The 22,516-nt window shown below is 36.5% G+C and overlaps 1 protein-coding gene across 1 annotated transcript in view; it reads left to right on the forward strand.

The window, feature by feature from the left end:
- Positions 1-224: 224 nt before the first annotated feature.
- The window catches only part of ANGPT1 (angiopoietin 1), a gene marked incomplete at its 5' end in the record, with an annotated part of 246,556 nt that continues 224,264 nt past the window's right edge, over positions 225-22,516 (forward strand). Inside the window, one exon of the mRNA XM_082600829.1 lies at positions 225-521. Within this exon, the coding sequence (XP_082456955.1) occupies positions 225-521 (297 nt within the window). The remainder of the gene's footprint in view (positions 522-22,516) is intronic.

Consider the following 22,516-nt stretch of genomic DNA (forward strand, 5'->3'; position numbering starts at 1 on the left):
GTTTTAACTAAGGAAACTATCTTTACAGTGAAATTAAAAAAATAACATTTTAGAACAAAGCTAACAGATGGCTAGTTTTCTGTGATTCTTTTACAAAAGCTTTCTTTGAGAGGGGAAAAAGTCAAACAAACAAGCAGTTTTACCTGAAATAAAGAACTAGTTTAAAGGTCAGAAGAAAGGAGCAAGTTTTGCGAGAGGCACGGAAAGAGAGTGCTGGCAGTACAATGACAGTTTTCCTTTCCTTTGCTTTCCTCGCTGCTATTCTGACTCACATAGGGTGCAGCAACCAGCGCCGAAGTCCAGAAAACGGTGGGAGAAGATATAATCGGATTCAGCATGGGCAGTGTGCCTACACTTTCATTCTTCCAGAACACGACGGGAACTGTCGTGAGAGTACGACAGACCAGTACAACACAAACGCTCTGCAGAGAGATGCTCCACACGTGGAACAGGATTTCTCTTCCCAGAAACTTCAACATCTGGAGCATGTGATGGAAAATTATACTCAGTGGCTGCAAAAAGTAAGTGATTGCTTTCAGTTTCTAAATGCACGGAGCCTTTTCTGTTCTTGCACTGCAGCTAACTTAGAGTTCCTTAGGGAAGCATGTGTGTGTTTACCTTTTTGCTCAAGGGGGGCAGTGTTTGCAAATGCAAGACGGCTCTCTCCCTGTGACTTCACGGGTGAGCAAACGTTTTTTAGGCTTGTGCAAGCCTCTGAAGGTATGGTGGCACCCCGTCTGTGTGCCTAATACTGGCACATTTTATGACATTTCTGGCTTTCCCTTATTTAAAATTTAGCTTGAGTTTTCTATCAATATCCAACTTAAAAAAAAAGCATGTATGTCTTGAGTAAGTTAGTGAAAAAATAAAGTAATAATGACAATACTAGTTTAGGATCAAATCGATTTTACACCAAGAAATTTTCTGCAGCTAGGACAGAAAATCACCACCAGATACTTATTTTTCAACCTCTAGTAAAGTTAATATGAAATGAGAGTAAATACAAAATATGCTATTTGATTGGAGAACTTGAATAAGTACATAAAGGTAACAATTTCAGCAAGTAGTAGTATAGTAAAGGACTGATTTCTGTCATATATTTCTTCTGTCCTTGAGAAAAAATCAGGAAGATTTATTTTAATGTGAACTCATCAGTATGAGGTTGTTTACCCACTATGAAAGGAGAAATTGAGCCAGTGGTGGCTGTTCCCGAAGATATGCACCTGCAGATTTGGGCTGAACACAACATGTAGGCTTTGGTATGTTCCTGAAGTACCTCTTTCCTCAGGACATCGTAGTTATACACAGTGCAGTATGGGAGTCTAAGTATCCAGATAAATGTTAATGTTGAGTATGCATTTAATCCCAATTTGTAAAAATCAAATTAAACATTTTATTTAGTTATTTCTGTATAAATCATTTAAAAGCTTTGTTGAAAATATGCCTATAAAGAAATAACATACTTTCTTCAGGTCATTCCCTCCTTACTCTCTGTTTAATTGTGTAACAGGTAAGCAGAAGATAACAAGTGTATTCAAATATATCACTGGAAGGGTGGCAATGTCAACGTCCCATTTGTGGAAAGCTTCTCCCCCAGGGATCTTTGCTAAAAATTCACTTGGTGTGTATGGGTAGGAACGCAAGGAGTCTAGTCTTCTTTAAGTTAGTCTGTTAACAGAACAAACCCTTTAAGAAGATAAAAGATAGGGAAAGGACAGATGCTCTATTTTGTTCCTGTGTGGTCACGCTCACTTAGATCACCTCCTGCTGAATCATGCCTAGTAATAGTTATTTTACTTTTTGTCCACTAGGGACTGAACTAAGATCACTGTTATTTTATTTGACAAATTAACTAAAACTTAGTAGTTTTAGAGTTTCCAAACCTGGAATTTTAGTTAATCTTTCTATTGTAGGTTACAGGTGAAAAAATACATAGATAGGCAAAATAATAGAAAGCAAGGAGAATTCTGCAGTCTTTTGATAATATAGCTTAAATTTCAGGCACTAATTAAATGTAGCTTAAATTTCAGGCACTAATTGCAGCAGCAGTTTATAATAGGATATTTATTTTTTTCCTTTCACAGAACTTATTTCCGTCGTGAACAAGTGAATTTGGTTGAATAGCTTATTACTATTCTCAATATACCGCCCATATAGTTTTTAATGAGAATTTAATCATAAATTAGTCTGGATTCATTGAGGGAGTTGGAGAGGGAAATTTAGTTCCAAATTGTCTTCAATGAGCTATTCTACCAAAAATGTAATATTTTGTTTGCTTAAAATATACAATCAAAATGGTGATTTAAACATAGTAATGCATTTTTTGTTGTTGTTGCTGTGCAGTTATTAAGCAGTAGCAGGGTAAATACATGATTCTGCTGGGTTTAAGTCATGCCCAGGCTTCACATGTTAGTGTTTGAAATAAATTTGATATTTGTTTGCATTGTTTTTGATCAGTGATTATGAGATAGTTTTCAGATTCTAGCCAGGCATAACTATGAAAATGTTCTTTGGTTATATTGACCCTTGCTAGCGTGAATCAAGCCGAATATATGCTGAAAATGTCCCTGTTGGTATGAGTCAGAGCAGTTTGGCTTGACGATTGTCCGTTTAAATTTGCATGTCTTTTGTCATTGTTAATGCGATTGGTTGGAGGATCAAGAAACCAAATAAATACATTCAGCAAAGAACTTGCTAAAGGCTTTCATAAATTTCCCTTAATTAGAGGTTTTCCATACTTCAGGTTCTAAATTTCATGTAAGGTACTTATTGTGATAATTCAAATGTAAATCTTTGTTATTGTAACCATTTGGTATGCTTAATACTATAATTTGTACTACTTCTATTCTGATTCCCAGTAGTTGTGTTAGGATAAGAAGCAATGCACTGCAGAAACTGAGGCTGTCAGTGTTAAGTGTAAATAATTCATCCATTTATTCAACAAAATAATTAATCAAAGCATATGATTTTTATGCAGCTCATATCATCACTATCAGGAATTTTTTGATGCAGAATGTGTATTAATGCTAGAAGCAGATCGATGATAATTTATATTAATCTATTTCCTTCCTCGATGTTTGGTAAACTGGGTTGTTTTAAATATTCAGAAAACACCGACTGTCACTATAAGTCAGTTTATGAGACTTATACTCTCCAGTCTCATTCCTCAACTTTTCTGGTCTTGCAACTGAATAAGATGATAAGCAAGGTGGTCAGCAGGGCATAGGATGTGTTGGTCACTGTAAGTACTGGAACTGTTATGGCACTGGTCTCTTGATGCGATGGATTTAATTCTCGGAGATCAGGTTTCCATGATAACTTGTCGATTAACACCAATGTGAGATAGGTTTATAGCATTATCCTTACTTTTCAGATAGGGAAAAGCAGTATACATAATTGTTCAAAAAATCACATTTTTATTGAGTGAAACACCTGGGCTATATGTCTAGGTTTGACTCTCTTCCACCATATAGCTCTTTTCAGAATTATTAGCAAACCATACCCATTACCAGAGAGTGACCAGATCTTGGGATAGTGACAGTAAGCACAAAGGCCTTTGTGTCTTCGCCACTTTCTTGTGATTCCTTTCTACCTTTCTATGACACAAATGTCTGTTGTTTAATGTCTACTCCACATCCTGTGCTTCTTGAACTATTGTTTTCTTTCTTTCATATACCCAAAGTTCACAAAATTGTGTATTTAAAATATTCAGATTTATTGGGATTTGGGGGAATGCTTAGAAAGTCTGTTTGGCCTTTGCCAAGTGGTGTCTTTTCTTTTTTTGGTTGAAAGTATAAATACATTGAGTTAAAAAAACATGCCTTGTAACAGAGAACAAGAATCTATCTACTATAAGCATTTCTCACTAGCTAAAATTGACAAATTGATTGTAAGAAATGTAGTTATGAATTACGATCCAGAATATTTTAATAAATGAAATACTTTTAATGAAGTGCTTGGCTAAATTTTTCTATTGACAACATTTTTTGACTAACAGCATCCTCTACTTGAATATTGTATTCTTTTCTTCAGAAAATTAGTTTTTGGCGTGCAGTTACCTGAAGTATATTAATGATGATGATAATCTTTTTAAAAGCCCTTGTATTACACATATTAACTCATATTAATATCTACTCATAGAAGGTGATTTCCATGAGGCCAGTGATCTTGTGTGTTTGTCCAGTGTCATTTCCCCAGGGCTTAGAGTAGTATATCATCCATAGCAGATAGATAATAAATGTTTGTTGATTGAATAAATGGATGCCTTGTCTATGTGTTGCAATCTACATTTTATTATGTACTGTTAACAGTTTGGATATATACCTTCCTTCCCTAAGTAGGTTTTAAGTTGTCTTTTAAGCAAGGACTATGTGGAGGAGGAAAAATAATTTTCTCTCTACCCTTCTAGGTTCATGGCTGAGACTTTTCTATAATAAAAAACATGTTAACAAGAGAAAAACAAACAGAAGTTTAATAACATATGTATACCTCCTGTATACATGGGAGATACCCAGAAAAATTGAGTAACTCCCCCAAATGACCCAATCTTCCACCTTAAATACTGTCTCCAGCTAAAGACAAAAGATGTTGGGTGGGGAGAGCCAGGTTTTCAGGTAAAACATAGTAAACAAGAGTATGGTTGTTATGAAGATTTAAGTCCATGCCTTCTTCATTGATAGAGTTGCTAGAGGTTTAGTCATCTTCCTCTTCCTGGTACAGAGAGTGAGACACCCTTACAAATGGAGATCTCCCTTATAAATGTAAATTTCTCTTATAGAAGGCTAATTTCTACTTGGTTTTTAGAGCTTTTCCTATGTCTGCTGTTTCTTAAAAGTATCAGCCTGAAATAATCCTTATGCCAAAAAGTCATAACTTGGCATGACATATTCTGCTCCCCTTCAACTACATCATGCAATTATTTTTGTCCTAATATTAATTTAAAAGATATTGAGTCTAGAATATGTGGTATTAATTATCCAAATTGTATTTAGCCAGTGGTCTGGGATCTTAAAAACTTCTATGAATTCATTTGTCTTCTTAATTATTCTTTAAGAGTCATGTTGTTGCTGGTTTCTCCATGAAATGTACCCACACTCCACTTATCCTCAAAGGCTGAGTTCTCCAGTGTTATCACATTGCATGTATCATGTTAGCACTGCATTTCCATGTTGTGTGGCTGTTGTCATTTTCATTATTTGTTTAGAGGGCTGTTCGCCTACTTAGACTGTGAGTCCCTAGAGCATAGCAAAAGTCTCTTTATCCATCTTTATATCCCCAGAAATGTTTATTGTCTGAATAATATCTCTGTTATCATAATATAAAAATAAAAAACATCACATGTTCAAGTGTGTGGTGCCATGTATAAAATAAAGCAAGTTAAGGGACCTTGCAACTGCTTTCAGATGCTAAAGTTTGCTTCTAAGTTACTTGAGGGTCATCCTGTGGGATGAAAAAGAATTTTATACTTCCAGACCCATAGGCAAACAGTTACTGCATACAGGAGTGGCATATATTTACATATATTTATAATAATAATATGTGAACATGTGAATCTAAGTAACTAGAACTGACTTCTCATCTGCGCATTGTTTTCATGGCTGGTGACTGTGCAAAACTAAGCCAAAGAGGATACTCTATGTTTTATTTGCACATGTGAGGGGATTTCTAGAATGTGTAAAATGAGCAGACAGTTGATCAGTATGTTTTTTAAAATTTGTCACTAAATTTGAAGAAAATATGCATATATGATTTATGCATAGAGATAAAAAAATGACAATTGCCAAGAAAGGTTAATAGGAATAATTGTCTTTTTAACTCAGTTGTAGAAATTTCTCCACCAACTTCATTTGAGAGTAACCCCTAATTTTCGGGCTAAGTAGAGATCTTTAGTTAATGCCTCTGTATTAACTTTTCAATGAATAGTTAGGTTTTATCATTTGCTTGTTATATTGTAGAATTGAAAGATCCCAGAAGGCATAAAGACTTTCTGGGCCCCAGAAGTTGGCATTTGGAGCTATAACAGCCTTTTGGATTTCTCTGCAGGAAGGAGCAAGCCTTCCCACAAACTGTCTCCATTGGTGGATGTCAGGTTTTAGGAGCATGGCAGATAGGTTCTTTTCTATGGGTGATTGCAGCCTTTCTTACTCCAGACTGTGAGCTTTCTTTTAGTAGCACTCATTCATATGTAATTATTGGTTCAGTGTAATTTAAAATGAATGAGAATGTACCATTCTTTTCCTTAAAATCCCCCTACATTTTTTCATTACATGAGAAAAGGATCCAGATTCTTTACCACCTGGTCCTATATGATCTGCCCCCACACTCCTCTCTGGATTCCTCATTTACCACCTTTCCCTCATTCCAGACACTTAAATGACTTTAGCCTTCTTGTTATATCTCCAGCAGACCAGATCTTTGCTGTCTCAGAGACTTCACATTCTGTTTGCCTAGCTAGGAAAATTCTTGCCCCAGATGTTGGCATGAATGACTTTTTCTTTTCATTCAGGTCTTTGCTCAGAAATCTTCTCAGAAAGTCTTCACTGAGCACCATTACCTGCCACTTTCCCCCACTCTGCTACGTGATTTTCTATCATAATATATGTATTATTTCTTCATGGCATGTAGCACTGTGACCTTCTATTGTTTATTGTTTGTCATATAATTTATTCCGTCTACCTCTACTAAGAATGTAAACACAACAAGAGGTCCTTGTCCACCTTGTTCCATGCAGTACACCTTACCCCTAGAAGAGTGCATGACACATAGTAGACTTCGGTAAATATTTGCATAATATATTCTCCCAGACCCTATATGCTATGAGATAAGAGACTGTGCCTGTCTTGTTCACTAGTTCTTATTTATTATTTTATGTATTATTTTGATAGCAGATAGCAGATCTACTTTTCTTGCACAATGCCTGGAATGTAGTTGGAAAGAATACTTTCTTTTTAATGACTAGAGGAATGAATGAATTCCATGGGCATATTTTGACTAAAATTAAATATATATATGAAAATGAGACTTAACTATGTTCTGTACATTACCCTACTAACTATGTAATGGGAGAAATTTTAATTAGTCCTGAGTTTCCATATTCTGTTACAGGGGTCAGCAAACAATGGCCCTTGGGCTAAATTGTGCCTGCTACCTCTGTTTGTAAGTAAAATTCTACTGGAATACAACCACACTCATTCCTTAATATATTGCCCATCCATTATGTAAATAAAGTTTTATTGGAACAGAGCCATACCCATTTGCTTATGTATTGTTTATGGCTGCTTTCTTCCTATAAAGGCAGACTTGAGTAGTTGCAAAAGAGACCAGAAGGCCCACAGAGCTTAAAATTTTACATCCAACCCTTTACAGAAAAAGTTTGCTGACCCCTGTTCTATATCACAAAATGAATACAGTATTAACATTGAGACCATTGCAAGGTAAATTGTGAGGTTTGCTGTGTGGGAAAAAGATGACCTTCCAGGAAGCCAAATAATCTTCAGGTCTGTGCCAGTTGGCATAGAGCCTGTCTAAGCCATTTCTTGGTGTGGTATTGGGACATGCTGTGAGGTGACATTTTAGAGTACAGGCAGGGAAATTTCATGTCTTTTTTTCCCCCCTGCCCATCTTGATGTGAACAGAGAAATACTCCAAAAACAGATACACGTTAAAAAAAGAAAAAGCACCTGAATAACAATACAAATCAGCAGCCTCTGGTTAGACGAGTCTGGGTGCCCGGGGGTCCTCTGCTTTATGTGCCTGTTTCATCCTGTTTGTTGTGGCATTAGCAAGAATGTTGACAAAATATCAGAGGCATTCTATTTTCATAGAAATGGGACTCTGACTCAGCCTTCTACATTCAGTCTATTTAGAAACCTTTCCTCCTTCTGTCATTTGTTTTAGATGCAAATATTACAAGTGTTCCCACTTACGTAGGTGATGAGAGGGGAGGAGCAACAGGTGGGACGCTCAGCCACAAAATATAGAGGTTTATCAGCCCCTATACTATAATTTGCTAATGAAGGAGGTTTTGTTTTCTCATTCTGCATGCCTTGTCTCTGTGTGGAAACATAAACAGCCTTTTCCTGGGCCTTGTCTTCTTCTATTTTTTTTTTAATACCACAAGCTATATTGTGTCATTTGCTTACATGCACAGCCCTAATAACATTCTGAGTCAGCCTTGCCTTTTGTTCCAATACAAGATTATCGTTTGCTATGAAGTTGGGAAGTTCCAAACTCCCTTTGGTTCTAGCCCCATGGTCTGAGGGAAGGAGGGCCTCTTAGTGTTTAAATCTCTTTACAAAGTGTACAAAAGATGTGCCCCCTCCCTTATCAATGAGGTTTCTAAAGAATGAAGCACTCTGTGGATCATATTTTCTTATATTTGAAGGCTCTGTACCTAAACACTCTTCTCTAATTCTTACATAGAAATATTGGAAGTGAGAGGTTTTCAGCCTTGTTTAGTCTGTGTTGCCTATCCAAATGATCTGATTTCTTCCTTTAAACAAATGAAAAGGTAATATTTAACCGAGAAAGTGATGAAAAACATATAAAGCCAGATATGACCCTACTGGTAGCTAATAATTTCATCAATAATGTATTTGGGCACATGCAGATTTTTTCTTTTGGCAGTAAGTGCTGGAGAATATAGAGCAAAATAAATGTAGTAAATTATATATACTATATGATTATACAGCTTACTACAGGTCTACATTGGCATGTATTGAAGTTCGTGTTGAACTATTGAAAGTGCATGCAAATTAACATCAAGCTGTGTCTAAAGTAAATTGGTAGCTGAAATATTAATAAAACGCAACTGAAGTGAGAATATCTTGAATTGTTAGTGATATATACATGGAAGCCATCAAACTCACTGGCATCAAATTGGTAAAATTACTATATATTTCTGTGGAACGGCTGATGATAATTTTGGAAGGTGGTGTATTTTAAAGTTTCGTTTCATGTGTAATTTAACTTATTAGGAAGGTGTACACTTTACAGATAGTCTCTATTTTGTTTATGAAAGCTGAATGAGTTGAATTATAAAACTAGACCTAAAGATTATTGGAGGGTTTCCCTCCTACACTGTTGGTGGGAATGTAAATTAGTGCAGTCACTATGGAAAACCGTATAGAGGTTCTTCAGAAAACTAAAAATAGAACTACCATATGATCCAGCAATCCCACTCCTGGGCATATACCTGGACAAAGCTATAATTCAAAAAGATATATGCACCCCTCTGTTCATAACAGCACTATTCATAATAGCCAAGACGTGGAAACAATCTAAATGTCCATTGACAGATGAATGGATAAAGAAGATGTGGTACATATATACAATGGAATACTACTCAGCCGTAAAAAAGAATGAAGTAATGCCATTTGCAGCAACATGGATGCAACTAGAGATGATCATACTAAGTGAAATAAGTCAGAAAGAGAAAGACAAATACCATATATCACTTATATGTGGAATCTAAAATATGGCACAAATGAAGCTATATACAAAACAGAAACAGACTCACAGACATAGAGAACAGACTTGTGATTGCCAAGGGGGGAGGGGAAGGAGAGGGAGGGACTGGGAGTTTGGGGTTAGTAGATGCAAACTATTACATTTAGAATGGATAAACAACAAGGTCCTACTGTATAGCACAGGGAACTATATCCAGTCTTCCAGGATAAACCATAATGAAAAGAATATTAAAAAAAAATGTGTATATGTGTATAACTGAGTCAATTTGGTGTACAGCAGAAATTAGCACAACATTGTAAATCAACTATACTTCAATTTAAAAAAAAAGGTTATTGGAGCGTTTCCATTCCCAGAGAACAAATAAATATTTTATTTATTTATTTGTTTGTTTGTTTATGGCCGTGTTGGGTCTTTGTTGCTGCATGCAGACTTTCTCTAGTTGCGGTGAGGGGGAGCTATTCTGCGTTGCGGTGCACAGGCTTCTCATTGTGGTGGCCTCTCTTGTTGTGGAGCACGGGCTCTAGGCATGCAGGCTTCAGTAGTTGTGGCATGCAGGCTCAGTAGTTGTGGCTCGCGGGCTCTAGAGTGCAGGCTCAGTAGTTGTGGCACACAGGCTTAGTTGCTCCACAGCATGTGTGATCTTCCTGGACCAGGGTTCGAACCCGTGTCCCCTGCATAAGCAGGCAGATTCTTAACCACTGCACCACCAGAGAAGTCCCAAAATAAATATTTTAAAATCCCAAATTTTAATTCATTTCTAAACCTTTAAAGATAATTCCAAGATTTTATAAAACACTTTAACACTGTTCTTACCTTCACTGTTACTATACAGTTGACTAGATTAAAATGCAGTGGGTATTTACTGCAGCTAAAAATTTGATTTGCTGTACCCAGAAGACCTTACATCTACCTTACCTCAAGGGCACAGACATAAGAGGCGAGAACTGTATCTTTATTACTAATATCAGCAGCCTTTTCTTTATTTTCCAATTTTACTCAGTTTTTAAATATCAAGAACAGAGCTATAGTAAGCAGTAGGTTTAATATAGTATTAATGAATAATTTATTGAATAAATTGAATATTTAATAACTTTTAAATGTCAATAATAGAGTGAAAGTTTAATATTTTTAACAAATGAGCTGATGAACTGTAAATATTTCTTAGCAGTGGAACCCAATTTCCAAACAAGTTATTAGGCAGAAGCTTAAAATGTAATCTAAATGCAAATCAAGGGGCTAGAGGAGAACTGGAGTGAGGCCCCACCATGACCCTGTTCCTCAGCCCTGTTCTCAGAGACATCCTTCAAAGGACCTTATGTGTACAAAGAAATATAAGTTCAAAATAGCTGCAGTGAAACTTTCAAATAATCAAATATTAGGTCGGTAAAGTTGCCAAAACCAATCTACTGGCAGACAGAAAGAAACATAACAGTTGAAAATTTGAATATTTATTGGCAGACTGATGTAAGAATGTCCAAATCTGCCATATACAAAGCAGTTTAAGAAAAAACTGCAGGTTGTTCAAAAAAAATAATAAATGCAGGTTGTTCTAGACTCAGAAGTGTTGAGGCCTACCCATATTTAACATGACCCAAATATGTTAAGATAATAGACAATTCTTGGATAATTAGTGGCAAATTGTTATAACTTATCTATTTTCTAAATTGTCCAATTTCATGATAGTTTATACTTCTCTGTTTTAAATTTAGGAACATGAATTACATTGATTACTTAATATCTCAAGCTGCAATTTTCACTAAGAACAGAATTCATTGTTAAGGATAGTGAAAGGAAATATGAATTTTAAGTAGGCATTTTGATATTTTCAAAATTTTCAAAGATTCTTTTTAGATCTACTCAGCTAATCTTTGTTTTTATTTCTAGTATGTGACACTTAACAGAATTGCCATTTTCTTTTTCATATATGCTGGCTATTTAGCATTTTTAAAGACACTGTCTGGACTGTGAAAGTTAATTCAGTTAAGAATAGATAAAAATCATTCTTGAATCCACTTTCCCAAAAACACCTAAGCTGCAACATATGACAATACGCTGAAAGAGAACAATCATATGAAGGCAATGTCTTCAATTCCATTAACTCTGTGGCGCTTTTTCTCTTTCAGAGATGAATAATGCAGAGCCATTTGATATACTGATGGGGTGAAGGCTCCAAAGTCAGGCCTTATACGAATTTAGTATTAACTTGCTTATTATATTAGAAATGAAAGTTCTAATTTTTTTCTGGCTTCCCAGTGGCCTGCTTTTTCTCAAACATCAGTTTGCCCATTCTGCACTTTGGAGACTTCTGAGGCTTGAAAACCAAAAAAGACAGGTGGTGAGGCAGTCCTCAGCTGGACAGACAGAAGGACTCAGAGGAACTTATTCCAGGCCTGGGTCCTTCTCATTCCTCTTCTTTCCTCTGGTATTGTCTTCATTAAAGTCCTATGTGATCCTCCTTGTACTGGCCTTGGAGTGGAAGTGTTAGAAAGAGGATGGACAAGAGGGTGGGCGAATGAACAGGGAGACCAGAGACTGTCCCTTTATTGGTGGCTGGAGGGCGCAGTGAGGGCCCATGGGACTATAGTAGTGTCAAGAAGACTGCTGCATAAGAGATGGCAGTGAGTTCTGCCACGGGATTTTAGGATACAGGCATGAGTCATGGAGCTAAGCACCTGCCATTAACAAAGGACAGGCAGTTAGTTAGCCAGTTATCTAATCAAATATGCACTGTGTACAAGGTGGTCTGCTAGGTACTGGGAGACGGCGATAAATCCACTATAGCCCCTGTGGTTGAGAAGCCTAAACCCATTGAAATAGACAGACATGAAAGCAAATGCATTGTTTGTGTCCTCTATTTCCTATGTCAAGTCTAAAGACAGTACCACACAGTGATGAACTATGTCGTACCTCGAGCCAGACTGCCTGGATGAATCTTGACAGCACCACTTCCTTGCTATGTGACCTTAGGCAAGTTTCATAACTTCTCCATGCCTCATTTTCAGTACTGGTAAAATGAGGTAATAATAGTACGTACATTATAGGATGATTGTTAAGAGTAAGCATAAGTCACATAAATTACTTTGCGTAAGTCCTATTACATAGTAAATATTAAGTAACTATTAGTTATTCCTTGGGGGCAGTTCTGGGTTATAGTAATAGTTAAATGTTGAGAACTTTTACCAGCTATCAGGCCCTTTGGAAGAACTTTACATGTATTAATTCATTGAATATTTTTGGTAGATAATATTATAATTTTCCTACATAGCAAATGAGAAAGCTGAGGCACAGAGAGGGGAAGTAACTTGCCCAGCATTGTCCAGTGACTCAATGACAGGACCAGTTCCCAATCCCAAGCAGTCTGGCTCTATGACCTATGCTCTTAACCAACTACGGAATTAGCTACAGCAACTTTTATGATACCTTCTCTTATCAATCTTCAAACCTTAAGTCTATTTAAAATGTTTTTCTGTGGTGGTGTTTGCGTCTAACCCTTAATTCTTTCACACTAAATGAGTTGCCCCTTTCTCAAGTTCTGCTTCAGACAGTCATTTGTCCTCATCCCAATTCTAAAGCTTCGTGGTTAAATTGACTGTGACATGTAGGTTATGCTGCTGATTGAAGCACAATAGCCCAATTCTCTCTGCCCTCCCACAGGTCTGTTAACAGAGCAAGGAATCCCACGTCTGCAGTCCCTCCCGCCTATATCCTTAGAAGCACCATCTCTCGAAGTTACAGAGCTTAATTGGATCTGACTATTTATCTAAAAACTTCTAAAACACAAAGAAAGGCTTACAATTGCTTTACATGGGGTGAAGCTGCCTATTCTAAGTATCTTCCGTTCAATTTAATGACCTCCCTCTTGGATTTTTCTGTGGGCAATCCTTGGAAAAGCACATCCTGGAACTTACAATATTATTTGCATGTACTTTCTTTTGTGGGTCATTCAGAGAATTGTAAAAATGAGAAGAAAAGCCTTGTTTTCTCAGGCAACGACCTCTTATCTCACTTCCTATTTTATTTATCATTGTCCCTATTAATTAAAACATTTCTGGTATTTTGGTTCAAGATCAAAACACTGCTACTTGCAAGCAATTGTGATGGCTCTTCCTCTCTGTTTCCTGATCTCAGAGGCCTGCCCACTCAGATGCCTGGGCTTTGAGGGTTGCTGCCTTCATGACGGATAAATATCAATTGCATGAGGTAGAAAGGCTCCAAGTTACCCTAACTTCCCTGTGTCCATTGTTCTTCATGGAGTGCAGAAGAGGAGAGACGACAGTATGGGGTGGGAACAAAATAGAATTCAGGCATACCTTTTCATCATCCACCTTTGCATAGTGGGACAGATTAAAAAACAATAAGAAAACAAAACTCACTATGTATCCCCTTGCTTGACCTGAATTCTCCAAGGAGCGCTAAGGATCACCAGTGTGTGGCATGTCGACATTGTAGGTGCCCCAAAGATACTGGTAGGATATATACATGAATAAATGCATGCTGTGGTGCTCAAACTATTTGGGGGCAATTTTTTGGTCAGTGAAGTGGTCTGAAGGTTTACAGTGCTAATGATGACTAACAAGGACTTTTTCCCAATTCGCAGGAAAGTATTAAGTTAAGGATTACAGCTTTCTCAATTTTAAGGTTTTCTTTCTTCCTCCTCTCCATATTTTTCACTTTTCATCTATTGTGTCTGATACTTTTCATCTCCTCTCAAACCTACGGGCAGGATGGGAATAAAGACGCAGACCTACTAGAGAATGGACTTGAGGACACGGGGAGAGGGAAGGGTAAGTTGGGACAAAGAGAGTGGCATGGACATATATACACTACCAAATGTAAAATCGATAGCTAGTGGGAAGCAGCTTCATAGCACAGGGAGGTCAGCTCGGTGCTTTCTGACCGCCTAGAGGGGTGGGATAGGGAGGGTGGGAGGGAAGGAGATGCAAGAGGGAAGAGATATGGGGATATATGTATATGTATAGCGGATTCACTTTGTTATAAAGCAGAAAGTAACACACCATTGTAAAGCAATTATACTCCAATAAAGATGTTTTTTAAAAAAAGAGCTGACAATATAGCAAATACCTATTATTAGAAGTTGGGAAGTGACCTCCCATATTTAGTCATATAGATCGCACTTAATCTCGACACACGATTATGGTGTGATTTATCTCATCCATATAACATAACCACATTTCCTGCCTTTGAAATTGCTATTGCTTTGTGTATGGAATAAATCAATCTATCTGCAAAGAGGGCAGTGGATATCGGATGTTCTGTCCCAAAAGCAAGTATGAAAATGACATTCTATTAAGAAAGGTGTTTAAAAACAAATAATAAGTTAAAAACAAATAATAAGACTTATTGTTAATAAGTCTACCTTGGTTAAGTAGTATCAACATCCAAACAGATAAGCACATATATTTTTATAAATAATAGGTATTATCATATCTATTTTATAGATAAGCAAACTGAGGGCCAATGAAATCAAATAATTTTTAAAAGGTTACATATTTACTTTGAGATAGGTATAGAATTTGAACCCAGGTATTCTGAGTGGTTAACTGTAAAGTTCTTCATTGTTCATGTCTCTTTCACTTCTCCTTCACAAATTAAAACAAATTTTGAATGATGGAGCATGTGGAAGAGGTTTAAATGAATGATACTTTCCTCTAAGTTTTTAGAGACTATATCCAGAATAAATAACCTTCTTTGGAGATCAGAATAATTTTCCATGCATGTATAAAAATTGCTGTAAGAAAGCTACTGTTCTTAGGAGAACTATTTCCTGGAACCACTCCTGACTGGATAAAAATTTTTATTTAAATTTAAAAATATGTCAGAGGCAAAAAATTAATTCTGGTTTTTACATTTTTCCAAATAAGTGAGTTGCTTACACAAACTGCCTCAGTTGAGGTTACTCTGATATGACTATACAAATAAAGATAATATTTTAAACTAGTTTATCTACATTTTTGCTTATAAACACAACCTAGTGCTAGATTGTGTTTATTTCAGTTAAAGACCAAACAGGGATAAAATATTGTCAATAGAGGAGATTGCTTAATAGTTCAACACGAGTGAATTAGGGTCCTGTTTGTAGTATTTCTGGGAAAATGACCATATGCCATATGTATTTTTAATTCTAAGTTATTTTATTTTAGTTCTCAATTATATAAAAATAATCATCGATCCCAGGTTTATGCTTAGAAAAAGGAACAGAAAATTATTAAACACTCATGAAGGTGAAACACTCATTATCTCTTACTGACAGTCAAGATAAACTAGTGGACTAAAGAGACTTTGGTTCAAATAAATGATTAAAGTTGACAATAGAAGTGGAAATCCCAGACTCAGCCCTCAGAAAATCTCTTAACTGAGACTTGAGTACATATTGGAGCTAAGAAGTCTCCATGTCAGAGAGAAAGGGAAACTCTTTATTTTGTGACCATTATGTTTCATAAGCGACTAAAGCTTATGTACTTGGAGTTCACAAATCAAATATGTGCAGTTTTCTGGGGAAAAGGTTACTATGGAAATTAATCATCCTGAGCATAAAATATCCCTATATATTATTCTAGTTTTTTAAAATGTCTTCCACTGTATCTAATTTTGAAAGTCATGACCAAAAAAGATATCAAGGCAACTAAAAAAATTAAATAAAACTCTATAAGCATACTTAAAATTGTTTATGTTTCAAATAATTTACCAAATATTTTGAGGATTTCTCTTCTGTTCAAATACAAAATACCCCCTTTAGAAAATGAGATTAATATGTGCTTAGTCTTTTTCTGATTACTGGGCAATTGAGAAATCAATGGCAAAGAGGTGATTTTCTACCAGAAAGACACACCAGTCCTACCTGTCCACTTAGTGGACACTCAGAATCTTTGAGGGAGATGTAGTTGAAAAACATTTATATAGTTTTAAAATTTAGAACCAAAAAACTGTGCAAAGAAAATGCAACTTTTTAATTTAACAAGGTGGAAAAGAGTGTAAGTTGAATAGATAGAAAACAGTTCTAGAGGGTAATTGTTGGTTGTATTTTCCAAAGATGGTTATAGTACTACTGTATGTATGTATGTGTGTATATATATAGTATTATGTCATAAACAGTATTATGTCTTACATGACATCATTCCATAAAGAATTCTCTTCCCTTTGAATCTGTCTGAGTCATAAAAGGCAACTCAGTTTCCATCTTGTTCAGTATGGTACTCATGCTTGGAACCCTGAGCTGTCATGTTAGAACTCCAACTACCTTAAGGCCACCATATCGTAAGGAGGTCAAACCACATGGAAAGGCCACGTGTAGGTACTGTGGTTAGAATTCCCATTTTTTTTTTTTTTTTTGCTGTACGCGGGCCTCTCACTGTTGTGGCCTCTCCCGTTGCGGAGCACAGGCTCCGGACGCACAGGCTCAGCGGCCATGGCTCACGGGCCCAGCCGCTCCGCGGCATATGGGATCCTCCCAGACCGGGGCACGAACCCGTATCCCCTGCATCGGCAGGCGGACTCTCAACCACTGCGCCACCAGGGAGGCCCAGAATTCCCATTTTTGAGTCATTCCAACCCAAGCCCTAGCCATGTGAGTAAATGAGACTTCAGATGATTCCAGCCCCCACTCACTCTGTTACCTCCATATGTGGAGTTAAAGTCCTAGACATCATGGAATAGGAACAGCTCATCCTTTCTGTACCTTGTCTGAAATCCCGACCCATTAGAGTCTGTGAGCCTAATGAGCATAATTGAATGGTTGTTACAAGCCACTAAATTTGTGGGTGATACATTAGAGAATCTTAAACATATGTTCAGGACTTACTATGGTACCCATCACTATGATAATACATTACAGTAATACATTAGACATGAGCTCTGCCTTCCAGAAGCTAGCCTCCCAGTAAGGCTCATGATATGGGTTGAATGTCATAAGTTTTGGTTTTTAAGCCATTACTTTTATTACCTTTCTCTACTCTTGTAAGATAAATATTTCACTTTTATATACATTAAAATTCAATAAATGTAACTTGAAGACTGCATATATCTTTGTACTCCTTTGAGTAATATATTGATTAGTAAGGATTTTTTTACCTTCAAAATAGTATTTGTAAAAATCCTCTGAGCCTTCCTAAACTCCAAGTCAACCAGAAGTCCATAATATCAAACTAATGTACTGTATAGTTTGTGATTTTTAATGCCTACATTGTTTGAAAATTTTCCAATCATTTAAAAATTGTAAAAATCTCAGTGAATTTTTGAGAATCAAGGCATGAAGCTATTTTATAACTATATACTACTTAACCTGTCATATTTAGACTGTAAGTTTAAATCCAGATGTTTCTGAAAGCTGTTATTGAGCATGGCTGACTGGTGGTCTCCCAAATGTAAAATGAGTTAGCAGCATTGTTCAATTCCCAGCAGATTGGAATTTCTGCAATAAAATCCATCTAAGATTTTCCCTTTCTTAACTTAAATGACCATAGGATCTGGACTTGAATGAAACAGGTATAGGAACATTCTTTAAATACATGGGGTGCTTTGCTGTAACATTATATATTGGTTCAAATTTAGTGGAAAACAGCATAACAGTAAATACAAAGAACATTCCATTTTTTAAACCCTTTGACTCAGTAATCCTACTTCTGGGAATCATTCCCAAGTAAATAATTGAAAAGAAGGAAAAAGCAATATATGAACATGTTCATTGCAGGTATTATAACAGGAATTGGAAACAATAGATATTATTATTATTTGATATTTACTATGATACTTTGCACACATGATCTCTAATATTAAAAAAAAATTGAAAGGTAAGCAGTGTTATCCACAGCTTTGAATGAGGAAACCACACACAGGCTCCTACAAGCAGTAAATGGCAGAACCAGCAGACACTCCAGCACAGGATCATGTGATCAAAGACCATGTCGTCAATGACACCATGACTGTAGCTGTTAAAAATCATATTTTGGGGGCTTCCCTGGTGGCGCAGCAGTTGAGAGTCCGCCTGCCAATGCATGGGACACGGGTTCGTGCCCCGGTCTGGGAAGATCCCACATGCCGCGGAGCGGCTGGGCCCGTGAGTCATGGCAGCTGAGCCTGCGCATCCGGAGCCTGTGCTCCGCAATGGGAGAGGCCGCAGTAGTGAGAGGCTCGCGTACCGCAAAAAAAAAAAAATCATATTTTGACAAGAGAAAATTCCTACAAAATCTTGGGTGAACAGGTTTATATACCTGAATAATTATATTATAGCAATAGAAAATAACAGTTAATATTTTGAGCATTTAGTATGTACCAAGCCTAGAACAGACACTGTAAAGGTGTTATTTTATCTCATCCTCTCGACTCTGTACATAGATACTGTTATTGTCCTCGTTTTAGAAAAGCTGTACATATATATTAAAGCCCTGACTTTGTGTGGGGAGAGCAGGTGGTGGAGAGGTGGTTGTATATTTGTAAGTACATGCATAAAACCACTGCCAGGAGTACCTCCAAAACATTCACAGTGATTCGTTTTTAATGAATGGAATGCTGGAATTGGTATTTTTTGCATTTTTTCTTTTATGCCTATTGTATTGTATAATTTAAGCTTGTGTCATTTTTATAATCAAAGTAATATAAGCTTTTTTTTTTTTTTTTAAGAAAAGTAGGTATATCTAGACTGAGGCCAAACACAAATAAGCAGGAGTGAAATGGACATGATGGGGACTTGACCATGTTAAAAGTTCCATCACTTTTCAAAGTGTTCTCAGGGCAAGGTAAATATGGATAGGCCTTTAGAAATAGTAATGGAATCAGCAGGTAAAGAAAACCTAGGAGAAATGTTATTTTGGACCACATTTTTTCCTTCTGTAACCACATTTTACCATCCAAGCAGTTACCTTTCGATAAGACCAGTTCTGAAACGATTTTTATCATGAGGTTGTCATTTACTTATTTCATAACAATTTTTATTTCTTACTTTTTTCTCTACTTTTGTGGATAGGTTGATATTGAAAGCTCTGATTGTGAATTACAGATAGAAATTAGGTTGGGGTAGTCCACGATATTCTTTTTATTCAAAAGAAGAAATACATTTAAAGAATTTTATTTAAGAATTACAGAAAGAAAAAAAAAAGAATTACAGAAAGGTAAGTTATAAAACAGAAGGTGAATGGGTGACCTAGTTTTGTAGAACAATAAAACTAGGATTAAATTCTTCAGGATTATAAGCAGCTCATGGAGCTCAATAACAAAAAAACGAACAACCCAATCCAGAAATGGGCAGAAGACCTAAATAGACATTTCTCCAAAGAAGATATACAGACTGGCAACAAACACATGAAAGAATGCTCAACATCATTAATCATTAGAGAAATGCAAATCAAAACTACAATGAGATATCATCTCACACCAGTCAGAATGGCCATCATCAAAAAATCTAGAAACAATGTTGGAGAGGGTGTGGAGAAAAGGGAACACTCTTGCACTGCTGGTGGGAATGTGAATTGGTACAGCCACTATGGAGAACAGTATGGAGGTTCCTTAAAAAACTACAAATAGAACTACCATATGACCCAGCAATTCCACTACTGGGCATATACCCTGAGAAAACCATAATTCAAAAAGAGTCATGTACCAAAATGTTCATTGCAGCTCTATTTACAATAGCCTGGAGATGGAAACAACCTAAGTGTCCATCATCGGATGAATGGATAAAGAAGATGTGGCACATATATACAATGGAATATTACCCAGCCATAAAAAGAAATGAAATTGAGCTATTTGTAATGAGGTGGATAGACCTAGAGTCTGTCATACAGACTGAAGTAAGTCAGAAAGAGAAAGACAAATACCATATGCTAACACATATATATGGAATTTAAGGAAAAAAAAATGTCATGAAGAACCTAGGGGTAAGACAGGAATAAAGACACAGACCTACTAGAGAATGGACTTAAGGATATGGGGAGGGGGAAGGGGAAGCTGTGACAGAACGAGAGAGTGGCATGGACATATATACACTACCAAACATAAGGTGGATAGCTAGTGGGAAACAGCCACATAGCACAGGGAGATCGGCTTGGTGCTTTGTGACCTCCTGGAGGGGTGGGATAGGGAGGGTGGGAGGGAGGGAGACGCAAGAGGGAAGAGATATGGAACATATGTATATGTATAACTGATTCACTTTGTTATAAAGCAGAAACTGACATACCATTGTAAAGCAATTATACTCCAATAAAGATGTAAAAAAAAAAAAAAAAAACTATCCCCCCCAAAAAAATTCTTCAGGATTTGATGTAGCAAAGACAACAGGAAGGCATATGGGAGAGAGATTAAGGAAGTTATATGTCACAATACATATGAAATTACTTTGCAAGATCTTAATATCTATCCCAGTGCATTTACATTGGGCAACCAGAACTTTCCAAAAGTCAAAACCTGATCACACCATTCTCCTCGTTAAAAGGCACCAATGGCCCCAAAGTACCCTCAGAATGAAGTTCAAACTCCATATCTTACTTAAGCTGTGTCTTGCTCACTGCTCTAGTTTCATCTCTCTCAGTTTTCTCCATGGTTCTCTGTGTTCTAGCCATACCTAAATCTAGCAATTCTATTACAATCATGACTTAGTCTTCTTCCTGAACTTTGTTCATTCTATGCTGCAGTAAATTCCTTGCATCTCTCCTGAATAAATGGATGGAGAGATGGATGATTCATAAGTAAGTGTGATACAGGTCCTGCTACTCACTAGGCAATGCAATTTGATAGGAAAGGTGACAAATAAGATAGAAACGTATGTCAAAATTTGAAGGATATAGACATAAACAGTAGTAATGATGAGAAAATGGTTTTGGTTTCTGCAGTTAGTTGCATTATGAAAGGGGAAATGACTAAAAGCTGGGGTGGTAGGGAGAGTGGCTCTCACAGTAATAAGGTAAACAGATTAAAGGATGGGGAAATCAGCTAGAGAATTAGGTAGCAGATGAAATCCTAGGGGAAAATCATAATAGCGCTTAGGCAAATAAAAATAAAACAAATCTTTATCAAAGATAACACTGATATTTTAGAACGGGGGACATTACAAGAGTGCTTTACTCAGGTAATAAGTACTGTTGAAAAAATATAAAATTGTGGCTGAAAATTTCTATATTTGTGACATCTGGAGCTGTTAACTTCAGATGACTTTAAGAGTAATTCCCAATATTACATAAGATGAGATTGACTTCATTCCCATCTCTTCAAATGAGAGGAGGAAAGGACAATCCTAAGGTGCTTTAAAATTTCTTAATTCAGATAGAGGTAAAGAGCCCCATTCTGTCTTCCATTCATTGGTATACCCCACACATTTACAGGTTATATGGTACAGAATGTATTAGAGAACTGAGTCGAACTACTTATTAAGTCAAAGGTTAAGCCTTACAATGAAGCTTCTAACCACTTAAAAATATACAGTTGTACTCTCAGGCAAGATGTATACTGCACTATTCTGTTTGTGTTATGTACACACTTGCATAAAGGAATGATTTTGTTCTTGTCTGTTTGATTCTTGCAAATTAAGTGAATCCCACTGAATAAATTAAGTTCCATGGTTCCATTTTGAAAATAAAGACATTAATCATCTCCTTGAGGAATCGGTTAGGTACCAAGAGCCCTCTCTGTTCAGAGAGGCATTAGGTATATTAAATGATATTCGCTGATTTGTATGTCTCATGTGGTACACTTTTTTCTTTTAAGCAACCTGAGTCTGACTTTGTGTTTTCAGTGGGGTCATCTGTAAACATGTGCATTTTGTAATAAGAAATGTGAAATGCTCTTCAGCATTTACCAGGTAGGTCCTGCCTTATGCTCATTTTGTAACTTTGTGTAGCACAGAGAGATTCCTCGTTAACATTAGGAATATATGTGTGCCCTTATAGTCATGCAAGTTTTAGATACAGTGTTTAAATGGAAATCTGGTTCTGTAAAAACCTGGACATTCCATGTTTGCTGAGGAAGAATAATGGTCTTGTAACATGGAACATGTGGATATTTAAACAAACACATATTTATGCCTAGAAATAAGATCTGCTCA

This window comes from Mesoplodon mirus (assembly GCF_964341445.2).
Source record: "Mesoplodon mirus genome assembly, chromosome: 16".
NCBI classification, from domain to species: domain Eukaryota; kingdom Metazoa; phylum Chordata; class Mammalia; order Artiodactyla; family Ziphiidae; genus Mesoplodon; species Mesoplodon mirus.